Source organism: Calonectris borealis, chromosome 7, assembly GCF_964195595.1.
Source record: "Calonectris borealis chromosome 7, bCalBor7.hap1.2, whole genome shotgun sequence".
NCBI lineage: Eukaryota > Metazoa > Chordata > Aves > Procellariiformes > Procellariidae > Calonectris > Calonectris borealis.
In genome coordinates this window covers 35,913,803-35,932,155 of record NC_134318.1, presented here as the reverse complement: position 1 = coordinate 35,932,155, position 18,353 = coordinate 35,913,803, and the positions used below count along the sequence as shown (strand labels likewise).

Sequence of the window (18,353 nt, the reverse complement as noted above, 5' to 3'; positions counted from 1 at the left end):
TTATTTTAGAAAAAGGAAATTTGGAACGTATCTGCAGAGGTGCAAAGAGGTGTGTTTTACCAAAACATGACTCAGCTTCAACTTGCATGACCAAGGAAGCATCATTTTAAAAAAGCCTGGGGTAATAATAGTCCCCTTTCAGTTTCACAATAAATTTCAGAGGGTCACTAGAATTTCAACTAAATATACAAGATGATGATTTTTTACATGAAAAATATCTGTAGCCATAGAAATGGCCACATGTGGCCATATATGTGGTCATAGAGAAATATAAGCATTCATTTTGAAAGTGAAATATCATTAAATAAGGAAAAGCTGAAACAACATAACGGCCCAGAATTATACAAGCCCAGGTTCTGCAAGGGTTTGCTTTTGCCAGCTTTGTTCTTCTTCATTAGTACTTAGCAAACAAGTACAGCTGAAGATAATAAGGGAAGTTCTGGCCACCTGTAGACAACAGTAGTTTTGCTATGATTTGCTATAAGCACCTAAAATAGCCTTAGGTATTCCATACTTTGCTCTAGAGATGATCTGAAATAAGTATCAGTAAACTACAGCCTTTCAGGTAATGCTGCACCTTAGAGACTGAAAAAATAGAGTTAACTTATTTAATTTTCCCCAGTAATGTCAAGCATTCTGGATAGGACAACTTTGCTTAAAAAAAAGAGAGGGATTGTTAATTACCTTTACCAGAGACTTTTCCTTTATTGTCAAGAAACCTTTCAGATGCTTTTTAAAAAACTGGTAATGAAATTAGATACATAATGATTTTATAATTTAGATGAATACTATGAAAGTTATTATGCATAAAGACTGAACATCTGTTAAAGTGATCCCAAACTAAAATTCTTACCATCAGGATTCCAGCTCTCTACATTAGATTATTTAGAAAATAATTATTGCTGCAGATTTTATACATAACAAATTCCACGTCCTGATCTGAACTTGTCCAAATGTTTTTGATTTGGGAAGATGAGAGGGGACTTTAACTATAAAGAAAGCAGTCAGCTATGAAAATTTTCAAATCAGATGAACCTGAATGTTCCTAATTAATGGTATCTACATGCCTTAATATATCTAGAATTTGGCCGTTTTTTTTCAGATATAATTTTAATAGTGGTAACATACAGATAACCATTCTTTTGTATAGCTAAACTAGCATTTCACTGCATTTCATAGGAATGTAATGAACGAAAGCAAGTATTCTAAAGTGTAATTTATATGTGCACAAATTTGATTTAAGTAGTTTTAGGACTTTATATAAATATACAAGTACAGAGAGGAACGGAAGGACTGCTGAACCCATGCTACCATGGACAGTCTACCTCATATTTTGAACAGTAATTCATAGCTGCTGAATTTCCATCAGCAGAATCCATGGACTGAGGGGGTGGAGATGGAATCCTGACAATTAGAACTTCACTGGGGCTTGCTTTCCAGAACAGCGCTTAGTCGTTTATTTTTCATCCAACATAAATCACATTAGGGGTAAAACAGGCCATTCAACATTTTGTGACTGTAAGAAAGAGTTCAAAAGTTGAACTGGAGAACAGAGTTTTTAAAAAATTGGCGTTTTCATGAAGCAATCATAATGTGACAGTTGATAAAACATCTCATCTGATCTACAGTGGTCATTATTAAAAAGTTTGGACTTGCCAACAACTAATAACATGTAGTTATCAGATATTATGCTATTTTTATAGCTTTAAAATAGAAAGCTGTAACAGTTACTCTGCAACTTTGGTTTGAGATGTGTTGGCAAACTTCTGGTATTTAAGTGTGGCCATTATATAAGTATTTTTATGTATTTATTTTATTATTATATGTCTTTACTAATTTTCATGCAATCAGGGACCCTGGGAGAAGAAAGATACTTTAGGAAAAAACATTCTCAGAGTGCATGAAAATGCTGAATGATCTCATGACAAACATGCTTTTTTTGTACAATTAAAATAACATTTTTAACTGTTAACACAATAAAATGGCTGATAGCTATTTGCCCATCTTCAGTGTTGCAATAAAATATTTTAATCCCTTTAAAACTCATACCTGCTTTTCGAGTAATTGTCAAACTGCGGTTGAGATACGGAGGAATGTAATCCTTTATGAGTGAGTACAGTCAAAACTGCTCTACAAGACTACATGGTCTTTCTGTGTATGGGGTTTCCAGTACATTCACAAAACACACACTGTATATTTCTTATGTGAAATGTTTAGGTTGAGGATAATACAGAGTTTGGAATATATTCCAGACAAGTGGTTCTTTCCTTTTTATAAGTGTATGCATCATATAAACCAGTTCTATTGGTTTATATTCATTTGACCAGGTCAACTTTAAAACAGACAGAAAGGGTTGTTTTCAAAATACCATTTTTTTCACTATGCTAAGTAGCACTCATTTAAAGTTCCCAACAGAAGCTTTAAAAAGGAATCTTTAAAGTTTTAAGATATAAGAGACTGAGGTCAGAATAGGCAATAAAAGCCACAAGATTGTGATGGCATTATTTTAGGACAATAATCTTATTTTAAGATATGAAAATACTGAAACAATCATGCCATAAGAAATAATTATATCATAATTCATAAGTGCATAATTTATCAAAACAATAGAGCAGTCATGGTTAGACGCAACCTAATATTTCTGTATAAGATATAACTACATACTGTACAATCATTCCTTTTTATAGTTATTTTTACATTTAGTCCTCATCCAAATTAAGCTGAGTACTTCTATGTATGAATGGCGTTAGGAAATAAACACAACTCACAACAGGGCTTTATTACTGCTACTGCACCACCATGGCATGCAAGTAACTATGTAGTCAACTATAAACAGTAAAATGTCATCATCTTCCTGAAATAAAAAGAACATGAAAAATACAGATATAGTAGTAAACATCAATTATCTTTTTATATCTTTCATATTTACCAAAAGTCTATCATTACATGAGGCATTTATACCTCTGTATCACTCTCCTGTACTAATATGGTGACAAATTTGGAGTTGAGAAACTATAACTTCAACAAGCTTGTACAAAACTACTAGTTTCATATTATACTGCTGTCAACATGTAATGTGTAAGTGAGAACATGACACACCTGCTACCTACCCCTTAGCATTCTCTTACTCTTATGTATATTCACGAATTCTGAGTAAATAAAAAGACTGAGGGCCATTAAAGCCGTTTGCTAGGTTATCTGTTGTGGTGACCAAGCCCCCAAAAGACTAATGTCCTATAGAAAGGAAACTCTCTCATCTGCTTTTTGCTGCTGAGTAAGGATTGTGTGAGGTCCCATAGTGGATGTTGGATTTGAGAACCACTGTTGGAAGCAACTTGGATTTCTGAATATTTATTTATTTGATTTTTGTTATGCAGGGTAATTCCTTAACTGGTGTGAAAGTGAGGATGAGACGAAATTCTGCAGCTGGGAGAACAAAAACCATACACATTTTATTATAAAAAAAAGGGTCAAAGTGCTGACTGGGATTCATTCTTCTGCTTGGAGGTCAGGACAATATATAGATACTAGCAAATTTCAGTATTGAAATGGGAGCAGGTAGAATAATAGCAAGTTAAACTCTCCTTAGACTTGCAGTCTTGGAGACTCTCTTGGAAAAAACAGCAAACTTGATTGCAAAAGAAGGTTTTCCATGCTCAATTAATTTTGCTAATCAGTTAGCTGGCGTGGAGGCCCCACACGTGCTCTTTGTAAAATATATTCAGAATTCAGAATAGGGTCTTAGGTACAGAAACATGAAAGCCCACCCGTCACTCTGCTGTAGCCCAGATTATGTTTCTGAGGCTTTTGCAAGGTAAAGAAAAATAATCATGAAATGCTCAAATCAAGTTTTTTTTTTATGGAATTATCTTTCAAATATTACACGTGGTGTTCTTGGGTTATACCTATGCTAAATTTAAAAGCTGCCTACATATTTTGGGCAATGACAAAATAACACCTAAATCCAAATGATCCTCTTTAGTTCCTGCTTGCTGGAAAGAAATCTTAATGTTGATTACAAGGAAAGACCTGTACAATTCTCATTGTTACATTAAGCTATACAAAAATGTCCTTTAGTTTCCTGGAATTTGCTTAGTTTTCAATTTTACAATTTCCTTCTACATTACAAAACAATGTACAGTTTTTCCTAGTTCTGTTCAAGGTTTTTCCCTGCTCTGATATGTTCAGGATTAAGAATACTAGGTATTTTATTTCATATTTTGTTGATACCAGGATCCACTCTTTTTATTAAAGCTCATCAAACATATTCATACCTACCAGAAGTTTGTTCTGCTTTGGGGTATAGTAGGCTGTGTGACTATAACAGAGCGCGATACCTCATATGTTCATTCATAGATTTGCCTCCATAAAAACTGAGGCTGTAGTATAGCTTTCAATGGAAGCCATTTAAAAAGAAAACATTACAGAATATACAATTGTAGGTTTTGAATCTCAGACACAAGTTCCTTGACGTGTTGAAAGATGATGTTTTCGATTTCTGACTCCTGAACTCTTATCTTTACAGTCCGCAGGCTTCTGTTGTGAAATGTCTATCAGTGCGCTTGCAATTGCAAGACCTGTAAGATAAAGGAAAAACAAAATTTAATGCCCAACATTCCTGAGAAAAGTTCCAGAGCTGTGTGATGGTTCCTTTCATGACAAGTTTTTGAACTTTCCCAGAAGTGATCAGTTTTAATTCAGCGTTAGATAACAAGTTCTCACTTTCTAAAATGCTACCAGGTAACAGTGAAGAAACAGAGGAAGAAAAAAAGTGCAGTAAAGACACTAGAATGGAAATCAGAAGAACTGAGTTCCATTTAAGTATCTTATTGATTTGTTGTGTGATCTTAGCATCACGTCTCTTTATCACCATTTTCTTGGTTATGTGGACCAGCAGCTCTCTGACATGGATTTTCTCTTATTAAATGTTTGTGCATTGCATTTAGGAAGGGATGAAACTATCAAATCAGAAAATAAAAGAGAAATGGAGACCGCAGTTAAGACAAAATTGTATCCTTGAATATTTCCCTTTGCAAGAGATATGCCTTCGTAATCTGGAAATACTCAGAGGTTAGTATTTGTCATGAACAAAAAGACATGAAAATATCTTTCCAGAATGCATGGATTTGTGAACAGACAGTGTACTGTGATGGTATTGGCCTGGATAAACTTTAAACGTTGTCAACTCACCAAAACTCTTATTTTTCAAATTCTGGTTAAGTTGTTGATATTTCACGACCTGTTATAATCTTAACAGGGTATTACAGAGGGCATGGACAGGCATGCTTAGGAAATTAGTAGTTTAAGAATTTACTCTTCCATTTGCTTGTTACTGCACAGTTGCTAGAAATTACTGACTTCTGCTGAAATACTGTGATTGACAACACACAATACATGGTAGTCCTGAATTTTTAAATTCAATAAATTCACAGGCAATATTGCAATGAAATGGATTAGGAGTATTCACATCATTCATATGTTCTACTCCACCATGGCTGCAATAAAACCATGACACTTAAATCTGCAAAAGCACATCTATATATACCTATAGCGTAGGCAAAGATGGTGCTGGTTCTCCATACTGCCCAGGTACATCTCAATATCTAACCAGTAACAGTACTACTCCACAAGGAAACCTTTGAAAATACTTTTCACCATGCTTAACAGGCAGTCTCTATTTTTTAACTCAGGCCAATATAAAACTCATTTTATCTATTACATAATCGAATTTTGGCAATATTTTTAATGCATTCCCTCATTACAACACTTACCTACTAAGAAACTGTGAAAAAAATATTTTTCACTTACAAGTGTTTCTACAGGCTTCTTTTTTAGTATATAGCATACCGTCAGATTTGGTTCAGGTTTCCAGTATCCTGAAAAAATCTATGCTATTGCACACTGTAACACCACCTTTCTGAATTCACAAAAATGTTGCAAGAATCAATTAATGTGCATACAGTTTTTTTGAAAATACTCAGCATTATGCTGTAAAACCCTAAGTACAATTATCATTGCTGCATTTCAGGATATGTAAGAGCCAAGATTAATTAAGTCGTTTTTCTCACATACACATATATTTCCTGGCATGAGTTAGCGATGCCTTAAATTGGACTTTGATAAATTGATTTTTTGAAATCTTTGAGGCACCTTTAAAGTACCAGCAGTACCTGGTATTAGCAAATTCAAGGATAAAAGCTAAATAACATTTTGATGGTTGCTTACATGTGATCCTTTCTTTAGCAGCTAGGCTTAGGGAGTATGCTAAATGGAATGAATATTACTAGGAAAACAGGTTTTCCATTTTTTATAAGATATTTTAAAACATACTTCGATGTATGATGCTAACCTCACTTTACATAACAATTAACAAAAAGGAAGAACTATTTCCTTTAAAACTAATGCTGCATACTGGAATATACTGGCATGCTGTTAGAGTTCCATTAAAACCGGGTCACTCTAGAAGATCATTTTTCAAAACGTCACACAAATCATCTGATGAAATTCATTTATTATGTTCTCTACGCCCAGCATAGTTCCTTGTTATCAAAGCAACACAATTAACTGGGGGAACAATTCATTATTTCAGAGTGGCAGTCTGAAGGAATTTCATTTACCAAGTCAAGCTGATGCACAGACACTGCAAGCAAGCAGAATTTACATCAAAATACAACAGAAGATTTGATTAAAATGCTGTGGCTTAAATATTTGTTAAAAACTCCCAACAAAACATTCTCTTTATTTTACAGGTTTTGTATATAAACAACAAATGTGAATACATTTATAGACATTAAAGTTGGAACTGTAAATCGTATAGTGTTCTATATCTGTAACCTCAGTTCATGAATTATTTCATTTACCTGCCTTCCCTGAATGCTGCCGTTTAAATATCCTACCTACCATCCAAACTGGTATTTTGCAAACCAGTACACAGTCTCTAGTTGCTTCTGACTCTTGAGTAAGGTGACAGAAAGGAACAGTGGAATGAGTAAACATGCCACATGGAGAATCAATGGGTCACCTCTAATAGTCTAATTTCTGGAAATTCAAGCCTAGCTGCAGAACCGGACCTATTTTTAAGTTTAGTTTGTTTTTCTACTAAATGTTATAGAAATAACCTGACCTAGTTCTATGCAGCTAAAACAATATCTAGCTTGTTTTAAGGATATGTTTGGAAAGATCATTAAGAAGAGCCCAGTCAAACACATAAGTGGAAAGTATATTTTTGTGAGAGATAATTGCATCCACAATGAGAAAAATACCAGAGAAAGCAATATGAACTTGGTTATCTTTAGCAGAACTATTGTCTTTCCTAATGGAAGTTAAATGGTAATAGTTTATTTTCAGGAAGTAAGTGTCTAATCATAAAATTACTGGTGTGTGAATTTTTTGTCTTTTTTTTACAATTATGCAAAACAATTAATAAGTACAGGAATAAAATATAGCACATTGAATGAGATTGCCTTGAAAAGTGCATTCCCGATTTATACACAAGCAGCACTTTAATTCTGCATTTGAACAAAAGCATCTGAAAAAGTCATTCATTTTGAGATGCTCTCCTCCCAGTCTCTGTAAAAACAGGCAGTACTATATATTTTAATTTTGCAGCAAAACAGCTTCATTAGGCGTGAAAGGTTAATTGCAGGTTTAAGTGCAGTTCAGGGAACAGTGCACGGGTCTGTAGTGAATAGCACAGTCTGCTATAGGAAGGCTGAGTGCTATAAACTGTTTGCCCTGCTGAAATGTTTTACTACCTCATTTACTAACTGTCTTCTTTTACTGCTTGTATTTGTAGTTCTTCTAAACCTTTAATAGCTACAGTTTTATTTCACTGTAATCAGATTTAAATGGAAATACCCATGCTGGGATGTTTAAACGTTTTTTCTCTGATTGTATACAGCTACATTTGAACTGATGTAAGGCTACATTATCTCTCAAAGTAGGAAAAAATCCTAACATTGAAAAAGTTAGTCTTACATGCTGGCATGCATATTTAAAACGTTTTTTTCCTCTTCTATTGTTCATTTTAATGAGAAATGCATTGAGTTCTTACTATCCCCTTTGTCAAAAGTAAGGGAACAAAGAACGACCTCAGATTCATGGTTGGGCAGGTAACTGGAAATGGTTTTTTCAATTTAAATATGTATTATTGGGAGATAACATTTGGATAGATGTCTTAATTTGATTAAATTCTACACGTTTTCATTATTACGCAGAATCAGAACATTCAGAAAGCTGAAGACAATAAAATAACTACAACTCAGGTAGATCAATTAGATTTGTTTGATATTTTAACCAAAATTATAGTCATTGCTTAAGGTGACCTTAAGCAACAAAAATAAAATCACAGCTGCCATACAGAGAGACTTAAACAGAAAAGACTGGGTAAATGCTATATATTGAAGTAATACCTTCATCCTTCAGCACCCAGCAGTCTTTGTGTCACTTCCATTTGTTGATTCTTTAAAGCTGTGTTACTGTACATGCTCACCTAATAGTGGACAGAGTCCTTTTATCATAAAGGATCTGTTATTCGAAGTCTTTCCATTGTAAAAGATGCAATGCCCATGAATATCCATACAAATTGATCTAAGCAGTTTGAAGACGTACTGAGTAAGTGATGAGAATTACAGCCTCTAGTGCCTCATGAGGATGACCATAGCACAGTGAAGCCAGTGAAGAAAACTTCGTGCTTATCAATAAAACTACCAGTTATTATGTGGGGAATTTTTATGAGTTCTGTCATTTATAATTATTGTAAGCCTATAAAGAAATTTTTGTAGATACTCAATGTATATTATATGTGTATAAATGACATTTATATACAAAACTACCTTGTTAAAAATGCAGTTTTTTAATCATCCATTTCTTAATTTGATGAAACAAGTCACATTCACCATAAACTTTGTGGATGCATACCAGGACTGCATACATTTATTCTTCATAGGAAATATATATGGTAGCTACAGTGGCTATAATGGCGGAGGAACATAACTTTCAAGAAGGTTGTTACTAGGCAAGTGTTTCTGAGTACCCACTGAAAAAATTCTTTCACTTTCTATGAGACATTATGCTAGGAATATTCTTATTCAGTTTGGTTGTTTGGTAAAATTTTCCGGATTGTCTCATACTTCCTATACTTTTCCTGTTTTCTCCACTGAACTTTTTCCAAATAGACTAACTCATGATTAATTTTCATGACTGAAAAGGCCAGAATGTTGTTTGTGCCACACACTCCTGTGCTATAGATCAAGTCATGTCTGGAGATATCCAAAAGGCACATAAAATGGAACCACAACAAAATTTGGGATTCAAAGGAACGATCCATAAAACCTTCTCCTAACCACATACAAACCTGATACTCAAGTGCCTACTTTCCAGGAGAAAAATTAAGAGTCATCTGAAGTTCAAGACTGTACATGGCCGGAGGAACCACTGTGTCTCACAATAGAGCAATCCAGTTCATTTCAAAGTCAGAAAATAGTCAAATCCTTCATGTGTATCTGAGGGTCCTGATATGGCAGGTGTGCCTAGACAATATCCAGACATCATGGACTTAGTCACAGAGAAAAACAATCATAAGCCACTGCCAAGAAGAGTAAGTAAGTATCTTCATGACCTGTCATATTGTGGTTTTTTTTAATTTGAATTAGAATTTTTAAAAAGGACAAGCTGACAGCACCTCAAAATCACAAAGTCTTTTTATAGGCTTCTCTTCCTGTTTGGTGCATGCATGTGTATTTTAAGTTGACACCACTCTTACTATGAGAAAGATATATTAAACAAACTAAACTAACTAGGAAATGACTTTGGGCAAGTAACCCCATCATTTTTTTTCAGTGATAATTTTTGCTAGATGGGAAGACAGCCAAGACGCCAGGAGGTATGTTTTCCTTTTCTTATGCATATAACTTAATTAAATAAGTAAAATATGAGACAGAGCTTAAACCATAACAATAATAAACTAAATAATGATAGTGTGGAATTAAATAGCCACACACTAGTAGAAAGGAGATGTCATGCTCCTTTGTATTATACCCTTGGTATTTAGTAATAACAGCTATCTATAAGGGGCTAAGAAACTCTTATTCCCAGAATAGACTTATAAATTACTTGCTGTCAGTTTGTGGGAAATGCAGACTATACAATAAAGGATCTTTTACGAAACGTTCAGCCTTTCCCAATTTTTCTCATTTTGAAAAGGAAATGGCCCTACATATTTGTGTGAAATATTTGTGCTCCGAGGAGCCGGGTAGTGATTTTTTTTTTTATACAGTCAGGCAGTTTCCCCTTCCCTTTCAGTGTGAGATATCTCTAGTTTAGTCTGTAATCCAAGTCTGTACAACATCTGGTGCCTTTAAACTATCCAGCCTGCCAGTGGCTAAGAGACAGCATGGGCTGTTTGGTCTCTCTGGCTATGGACAGGCAGGGATTGACAATGTGACCATGGTGCACACGAACTCCCGGAACAATCGGAGTCCACTTACTCCAGGCTAATCCACACTACTTTGGGATAGCTCCTGTCTGTTCAGCAGGGCAAACAAACACTGTAGTGATGAAGGGGACCTAGTGAGATGTTGGAGACACTATGGTAGTAGGTTGGCATTGGTCAATATAATGTTGATTAACTGCAGCTTTTTTCTCCCACACGCTTTTCTCAACTCAAGCCCTCCTGGAACACAAGAATCATAGAATAATTTAGGTTGGAAAAGACCCTTAAGATCATTAAGTCCAACCGTTAACCTAACGCTACCAAGTCCACCACTAAACCATGTCCCTAAGCGCCACATCTACATATCTTTTAAATACTTCCAGGGATGGTGACTCAGTCACTTCCCTGGGCAGCCTGTTCCAATGCTTGACAACCCTTTTGGTGAAGAAATTTTTCCTAATATCCAAACTAAACCTCCCCTGGCGCAATTTGAGGCTATTTCCTCTCGTCCTATCACTAGTTATGTGGGAGAAGAGACCAACACCCACCTCACTACAACCTCTTCTCAGGTAGTTGTAGAGAGCGATGAGGTCTCCCCTCAGCATCCTCTTCTCCAGACTAAACAGCCCCAGTTCCCTCAGCTGCTCCTTCACTGATTACTTTTAGAAGGAGCTAATATGAGATCGCTGCATTTAGCTGGACTGTATCGTCGACCTGTACACTAATCCGACCTGTGCACCTTGCCCAGGGAAGGCAGCACAGATGGAAGTAGAAATGCTTACTAGGTGGGAGAGAAAGACTGAGATAATGGCTGATCTGAGCTGGAAGAGGACTCTCATCTGAAACTGCATAAGAGATGATAGGCGGGGAACAGTAAGTCATGACGGCTCTTGAAGATGAATAATGATATTTGAGGCAATAAAAAAAGGAAGTGCGTGGAGCTACCAAAAATGATTTCTGTGACAAAAAAAAAAACTAGTCAAGAAAAAGGATCTGAAAGAAACGTGGTTAAGACAGCAGTTGTTCAATGTGGCAGTAATTCAGAAGTAAGCTGCAGAGATCCTGGGCAAGGGCTTTTGTTTTGGCAATGCAGAGAGAAGATGGCTGCTACATCAGAACTCAGCAAGACTATGCAGTCTGGTGGTGAGGAAGAAAAAGAATGACAGTCAAAGAATAGTTGGGCAAGACTGCAGGGACAGCAAGGGTGAGAATGTCATTAACAGAGACTCAAGGGAAAACAGTGGAATACAAACTAATATGAAGACATGCAAAATGTTGTGGGAATGAAAAATAAACTACATAAAACTGGTCTGTAACCTAACCTGTTGGTGAAGGGTAACCCAAATCCAGGTGTATGGAATACAGACTTCCATTAAAGTCAAATAAATGCATTTTCTACAAATAAAGGAAGAAATTGAACTACAGATACTTTCCCAAGATCTCTGACACATTACTTTGTCAAAAACTCTTTAAATTTGAAGAGTAAAGCACACCTGAAGCTATGATGGTTGAACAACATTACTAGGTATATTATCTGTTTCTTGGACCTTATTTCTTGGGGCTTCCTGGTAAAGCTCGTCACAGTTTTGTCCAGTGATATTAAGAATATGACTGACTCCACAGACTAAAAAAAAATAAAAAAAGAATTGTAGTTGACTGCTGAGTCTGAAGATAAAACCTTCTTCTCAAAATCTCTTATTGACTCACTTTAGATATTACAATAGGCTTGGGGAATGGTTACACTTAGACTAGTTTAGTAGAAGGTCCTAAAGCTGCAATACTTATCAGTACTAAATTTCAATTAATAAAACAGACATCACATTTAGTCAGGAAATATATTCTCACAGAATAGCAGAGCTAAGAGAATTAAAGCATCTAAGAAGTTTTACCTTGGCAGTAGTTACAAACAATATATTGATCTATTGTTAGACCATTATTTTAGTCCATAATTGTAATTTTTGGACCTTGGACCACAAAGGGTAATTACTGAAATCTGAGAATAGCCCCAACTATTCCATTGTCTTTCTCAACATGGCTTATTTTATACAAAAATGGTGGCAGATTTTTGTGTGCCTTTTTTTTTCCTTTTACATTAAAAAATAAGCAACAAGTAATAACTGCATGAATAATTATGCATGTGACCAGATTTTCTCTATCCTGCATTTCTTGAATACAAGTTGCAGAGTCTCAAACAAGTTTATCAGTAGCAAAACATGTTTACATTTTTAGGGGGAAAAAAGCAAATTTATAGGATACATAACATTTTCCGAAAGCTATCAATCAAATACATGAATGGCAAATCATCTGTAATTCACAAAATAATTGTTATTTTAAGTTATTAGCGAAAAAAGGGTTTTGGTTTTTAACTGATGGCTATTAAAAACACCTAAAAAGAATAATCTGCTTAGAATATGTGCAAACCTCATGCAGATTAATTCCTTGATGATCTCCCACTGCATATTACACATCATGTGTTAAAATGCAAGTAATTACACAGGTTTCTATAATGGACAGTAATATTTGAAACATTTGGATTTTTTTTTCACACAAACTATTAAATTTTCAGTTTGATTACATCTCCTTTCCATTGAATCATTTATCCATATGTTATGAAAAACATCTCTGTTCTTGTGATGTTGTGCAGCCGTTTAATTTGTTTTCAAGAAAATCACTATAAACTAATTTGCTACTCTGCAAGAATTTGGTGAGATGCATTAATCATGCCAGAATCTAATTTGGTCTTGTAAACCCATTTCTGTAGAAGAGAAAAAAAATCTACTTGGAGCACTGAAGAAACACTATTTTCACTTACTCTTAACAATACTTGGGTAAATACAAAAGAAATTATAATTGGTTTTGTTTAGAAGCCAGTATCACAGCTGTAACCCAGTTGGGGTTAGTTTATGAACCTCTCTATAGTAATTAGACACATTTGGATTGCAAAGGCCTCCTCAAGACCAGTACACTTGAGGTTACTTGTCCAGCATTATTTTATTCTTTGTCTCTGTCCTTAGCAGTCTCCTTTTATTGGGATCATGCATGTCAACCCGAGAAAAGTGCAGATCTGAAAACTGTAAAAAATTGTGAGCTTCAGTTACAACATTTTTAAAACTTTTAACCCAAATCCATTCATGCAGATTGGACTCTTCAACTACTGTGATGAAAGCTAAAGCCTTACTAAACATCGTGAGTAGGATGAACACGTGTGAGACAGAGATTTATCGTTTGTACAAACAGAGCGTGATCGACACTCCATTAATACAGTGCTGAACTATCATTTAATGCAATTAATCAATCAGAATATCTGCATATGCGTGTGTGCATGTATGTGTATGAGTATCTGGGAAACTCAGATACAGAAGTTTCAAACACAACCGAGCAATCAGAACAGTTAGGAGACAGGGCAGAGGTATTCACCAGGGTTTGCTTCCCTCCAGAGGGACCTTACTTGCAGGGGGTGATTTAAAGCAGATATCTTCCTGTCTGTAGAGGAAATCTGGGGTGATTAACCTCACTAGGTGAAATTCAGTTTTTGTGAATACCTCCCTAATGTTCCATCTGGGTCATAATGTATATTGTTAGATTTGCAGCTTTACTACTCTCCTCCACAAGACAAAGCACACAACCTTAAAGACAACAGGTTTAAGGGCCCAAGAGGGGCCAATTCTGCCCCCAATGGAGATAAAAAAAGTACTGCTTATATTATCATTTACTTTCAAGGGAGAAGATCAGAGTAATAATCCTCAAAGATGCTGTTTCTCTCTCTTGCACATTTATTTCGCAGGTGCTGATTTTTTTTCCACTGTCAAAAATTTTTATTTAAACCAGAAAGTGATGAATATGTTCATACAAACAAATGATTACAGTTCACCAGAAATTCAATAGGACTGCAGCTTAATCAGAAATAGGCATGCTATCTGCAGTGTTTTCCCATAATGCATTCTCACCTATAAGTTTTGCTTTCCAAGGTTGACGAAGTACTGGACTTTTTTTCCATTTCCAACATACTGCTGCAATATATCATCGCTCTAACCACTGTTTGGCTTGTAATTTGGTTCTGGCCAAATAACAATGCCAGTTTTTCAGTATTCTGCTGATTTCCACAATTAGACATTCAGTACATCCCCAGCTACATAGCCAGCAGCCACTCTGACAAAACAAACGATCTTGGGAGTGTAACACAGAATTAAGTCAACAGGACAGAAAGCGTGCCCAGAATTTTGAACCATATTTTGAAATATTACTAAAATGACAACTTTAGGGTCCCCAGGATCTCTAACATAAGGCTACTGGTAGTTTCAGTACCTATTAATGTCTGAGGAAAAAAGAAAAAGAAAGAAAAAAAGACACAAATGCCCTGCTGTCACTGTTAGGGTGGCTGCATCAACAAAGCTAGCATCAGCATATTAATTCTAGCAGAAAAGCTTGGTAAAAGACTGAAAAGCTCAAACCATAAAAATATTTTTAAAAACCCAAAGATTTTATACAAATGGCCCTACCAGAATCCTGGTCAGCACTGAAAGAGAATAATTCTGAATGGGATTCTAGCATATACAGGCAAGCTATATAGCTACTCATTTATTCTTTCCTGAATCTTCTATATTACAGTGAACACACTATATTATGACTTTAACAGGCAAAATGACACACTTAGACCTGGTTACTGTCAAACTGTATGGAAATAGGGTTCCATTTCAAACACTGCGTGTTCATAATTGATTACATATACTTGGTTCTGAACAGTCAATATAGATAAATATCAGTAAAATTAGAGTAGCAGAGCACCATTTCTGTTTGTGTGACATATGCAGGTAAAGCAAATGCCTGAAACAGTGAGATAGTAATACTATGACTGTATCACTGAAAATATATTATATACCCTAAGCACACTTCCTAGTTTGGAGAGGAAAAACTAGAACACTGACAGTAGATAGTCACAGCTTGTTACCTAGCTCTATGTGTACTTACACTCCCACAAGTAGCACTCATTGTCTCATTTATCAATCCCATTAAAAGATTTGAAAGAACTATTCTGGTACAAAGATTACGAAACCATAACTTTTGCCATTTAAAACATTCCTCTAGATGCCCCTTTGTATCTGGAGGATGTAACTGGAAAAACCCGGGAAAGATCCTCCTGACACACCAAATTCAGGTTCAGTGTTTCTCCTTTTAGGAGCCACATCCACAGGAGCTATGAAATATTCCTCCCTTGGGATCAGACTTGGCATAAATCTCAGCCTGATGTACACACCACCTTTTTATACAACAAAGTAAAATCTCTCACTCATTTCCTGTTGAACAGGACTTATGCCACTAAATGGATGTGAAAATAAAAGGTAGAAACCAAGTGAAAGATACAGTCCAGAAATTCTCACAAAGCCCATTTCCCAGCAATGTCAGCTCCCAGAAGACGCACTCAATGAAAATAAACCTTCAGATACTGAAGAGTTAGCACAGCAGCCCTTCCTCATCACTAGTCATGGGAGTAAGAAGTGGCAGAACTGAAACCAGGGATTTCACTGGCAAGAGATACACACTGCTTGGAGTTTTCCAGTGCTGGGATGGTTCTTTGAAGCAAAATTTAGATCAATTCTGTGCATTGTTTTCACAATATTTTCATTAAAAACAGACGTGCTGTATAAAGTGCCATGCTGGCTTTGTATTTTCAGGATGTGATTAGGAGTTAGTTTTCATTTACGTATTTTCAAAAAGTTTTTACTCTGTGATGAAGGAGAAACAAACCTTCAGCAGGACATTAGAATTCCTTCACTACAATTTTGCTAAGTCTTCCATCTGTTTTTTAAAAGCAGAAATTATGTTGAGTCTTCTATTTTCTATTTAACTGCTGACCTTTTCCCCCCTGTATTTTTTCCCATATGCTTTTTGATTACATGTGAAAAACTTGGCTTCAGTTCTCTCATTTCCTGATTTTCTATATTTCATTTATACTTTAATGGCTATATATACAGTGATGATGATACAAGAGTGTGTTGTGAATGAAATCTGCTTTGTACTATCCCAGCTTCTGAGAACTGCTACAATTTGAGTTGCTTTCTTCCGTAGCCTCTGAAGTGCCTTCTATAATATAATAATATAATAAACCCTGAATCTGCTCTTCCCTTTGCAATGTAGTCCAGCATTGTTTCCCATAATGCTGCTACATTATGATTTGCAACTATAAATAATTATCCTAAGTTATAAAGATAAAATAGAAAACTTTAAAGCAATACCATCAGACACCATACTCTTGAGACTTTGAAGCAGCCATAAGCAAATATTTATTTTCATAAAGAATAGAAAAAAAGGTGATAATGAAAAGCATGGTTCCTGCTTAGGATTAGTTCATCAAAAGCTTGCTGCAAGCTTGGGTGCAAAGAATGAAAATAATAAGTAATCAGTGGCAAACTGCACCTTGTTTCTAACAGGTGGGGAACCACATTTTATGACCTCTATCTTAAAAGGTGTGTGGGGGGGGAAACAGTTGTGGGAATGGGATTTGACAACGTGTGAGGTTCAGTAATAGAAGGTATTATTCCCCAAAGGGAAGCGTCAGAGACAAGAAGGACTTATCTAAACCTCTGTAAGGCTTGTGTTCAGATGCGTGAACTTGTGAGTTGATTTTTGTTTGTTCTGTCTTGTCTGGGCAAGCATTCAATATAACGACAGTGGAATATATAGGATTTCTCGTTTTTTCCTACACTATTTTTCATTGCCTTCCTTCCAAATAGCCCTCCATTTTCCATTTGTATTTTTGCTTCTTCTAGTTCTATTAAGCTTGAGTTGCCACATTATTTAGCTGCCTTTACAAAGTACTTGTTTTTCTCTACCTAGATTTCCAATAATCAGAAATTGTCTTTGTGAATCTGATGTTAGTTACTAAGACTACCCTGATTCCATTCCACGTTCTTTCATCTCTTTGGATTTTATTAGTGGGAGGAGGTGATAGTATGGCAGGTTTTAAAAGCTGCAAATATCTTAATAATCATTTATATCATTTGTCCTTCTCCTGACTTCTCATTTTAGTAGGCAATTCATTTCCAAGAAAAATACACGTGTCCACAATTTACAAAAGAGAGATAAAAATAACTGTTCACATTTGAACTATGATCTAATTATTTCTTTAAGTGCGATGAAGTAGATTGTGAATAATCTAAATACAGCCAGCCTTATTTCATTATTAGAGTCCCACATGTGCTTTAAGAACAATATTTACTTTCGAGATTTTAAAAACTGTGTGCTAACTAGCGCATATTTTTATGCAACTTTTCATCTTTGATGTGTTTAACTGTACTTTCACTAATCATTCTGCAAAAGTGACAGAAATATGATTTTCTCACAGGGATGGCCTCAAGGATACAGTTATCCTTTGTGCCAGTGTGAGATGTGCACGAAGCTGCTGAAGGTCCACAGAGGCTGAGGCAGTGTGGTTTAAGGCTTCTCCAGATCCACTGAGATGGATTTCAAGGGGAGAGAAGTAGGGCCGGGAGGCTCTCGCAGGAACAAACAGCCTTAAGGGTGAGGTACGTCATTGCTGTGCTCTGCTGAAGCTGCGTATGCTCAGTAATTTAGACAACTGGGTGCTTCATCTAGGACAAAGTCACGATGCAGTCTTTACATTTTCATGTGGCTTCCTACTCTTTGCCTTTCTATTTACCCAGGTAAAATCAACTCATTGCCCTGAGACTTGCCTCTTCTGGTCCATACCACCAGTTGCATTAGGTCCAGACAATGAGGACTTTTTAGTGAAGCAAATGCTTAACCATATATGAGCCTGTTAAGAGATCTAAAGCTTGGTAGGAGAAATCTGGTCCCCAAAATTGAAGGCCTGACTTAAACAAGTTGAATTTTCACTTTTTTTTTTTTGTCTTCCCCAAACACTAGTTCTTTCAAGTCATATTTTAGAGCTTTAATTTACAAA

The 18,353-nt window shown here is 35.7% G+C and overlaps 1 protein-coding gene across 1 annotated transcript in view; it reads right to left on the bottom strand.

Annotated features, from left to right (window-relative positions):
* Positions 1–3,371: 3,371 nt before the first annotated feature.
* Positions 3,372–18,353, bottom strand: part of ATRNL1 (attractin like 1) — a 543,008-nt gene continuing 528,026 nt past the window's right edge. The window contains exon 29 of the mRNA XM_075155134.1: positions 3,372–4,577. Within this exon, the coding sequence (XP_075011235.1) occupies positions 4,453–4,577 (125 nt within the window). The 3' untranslated portion in view covers positions 3,372–4,452. The remainder of the gene's footprint in view (positions 4,578–18,353) is intronic.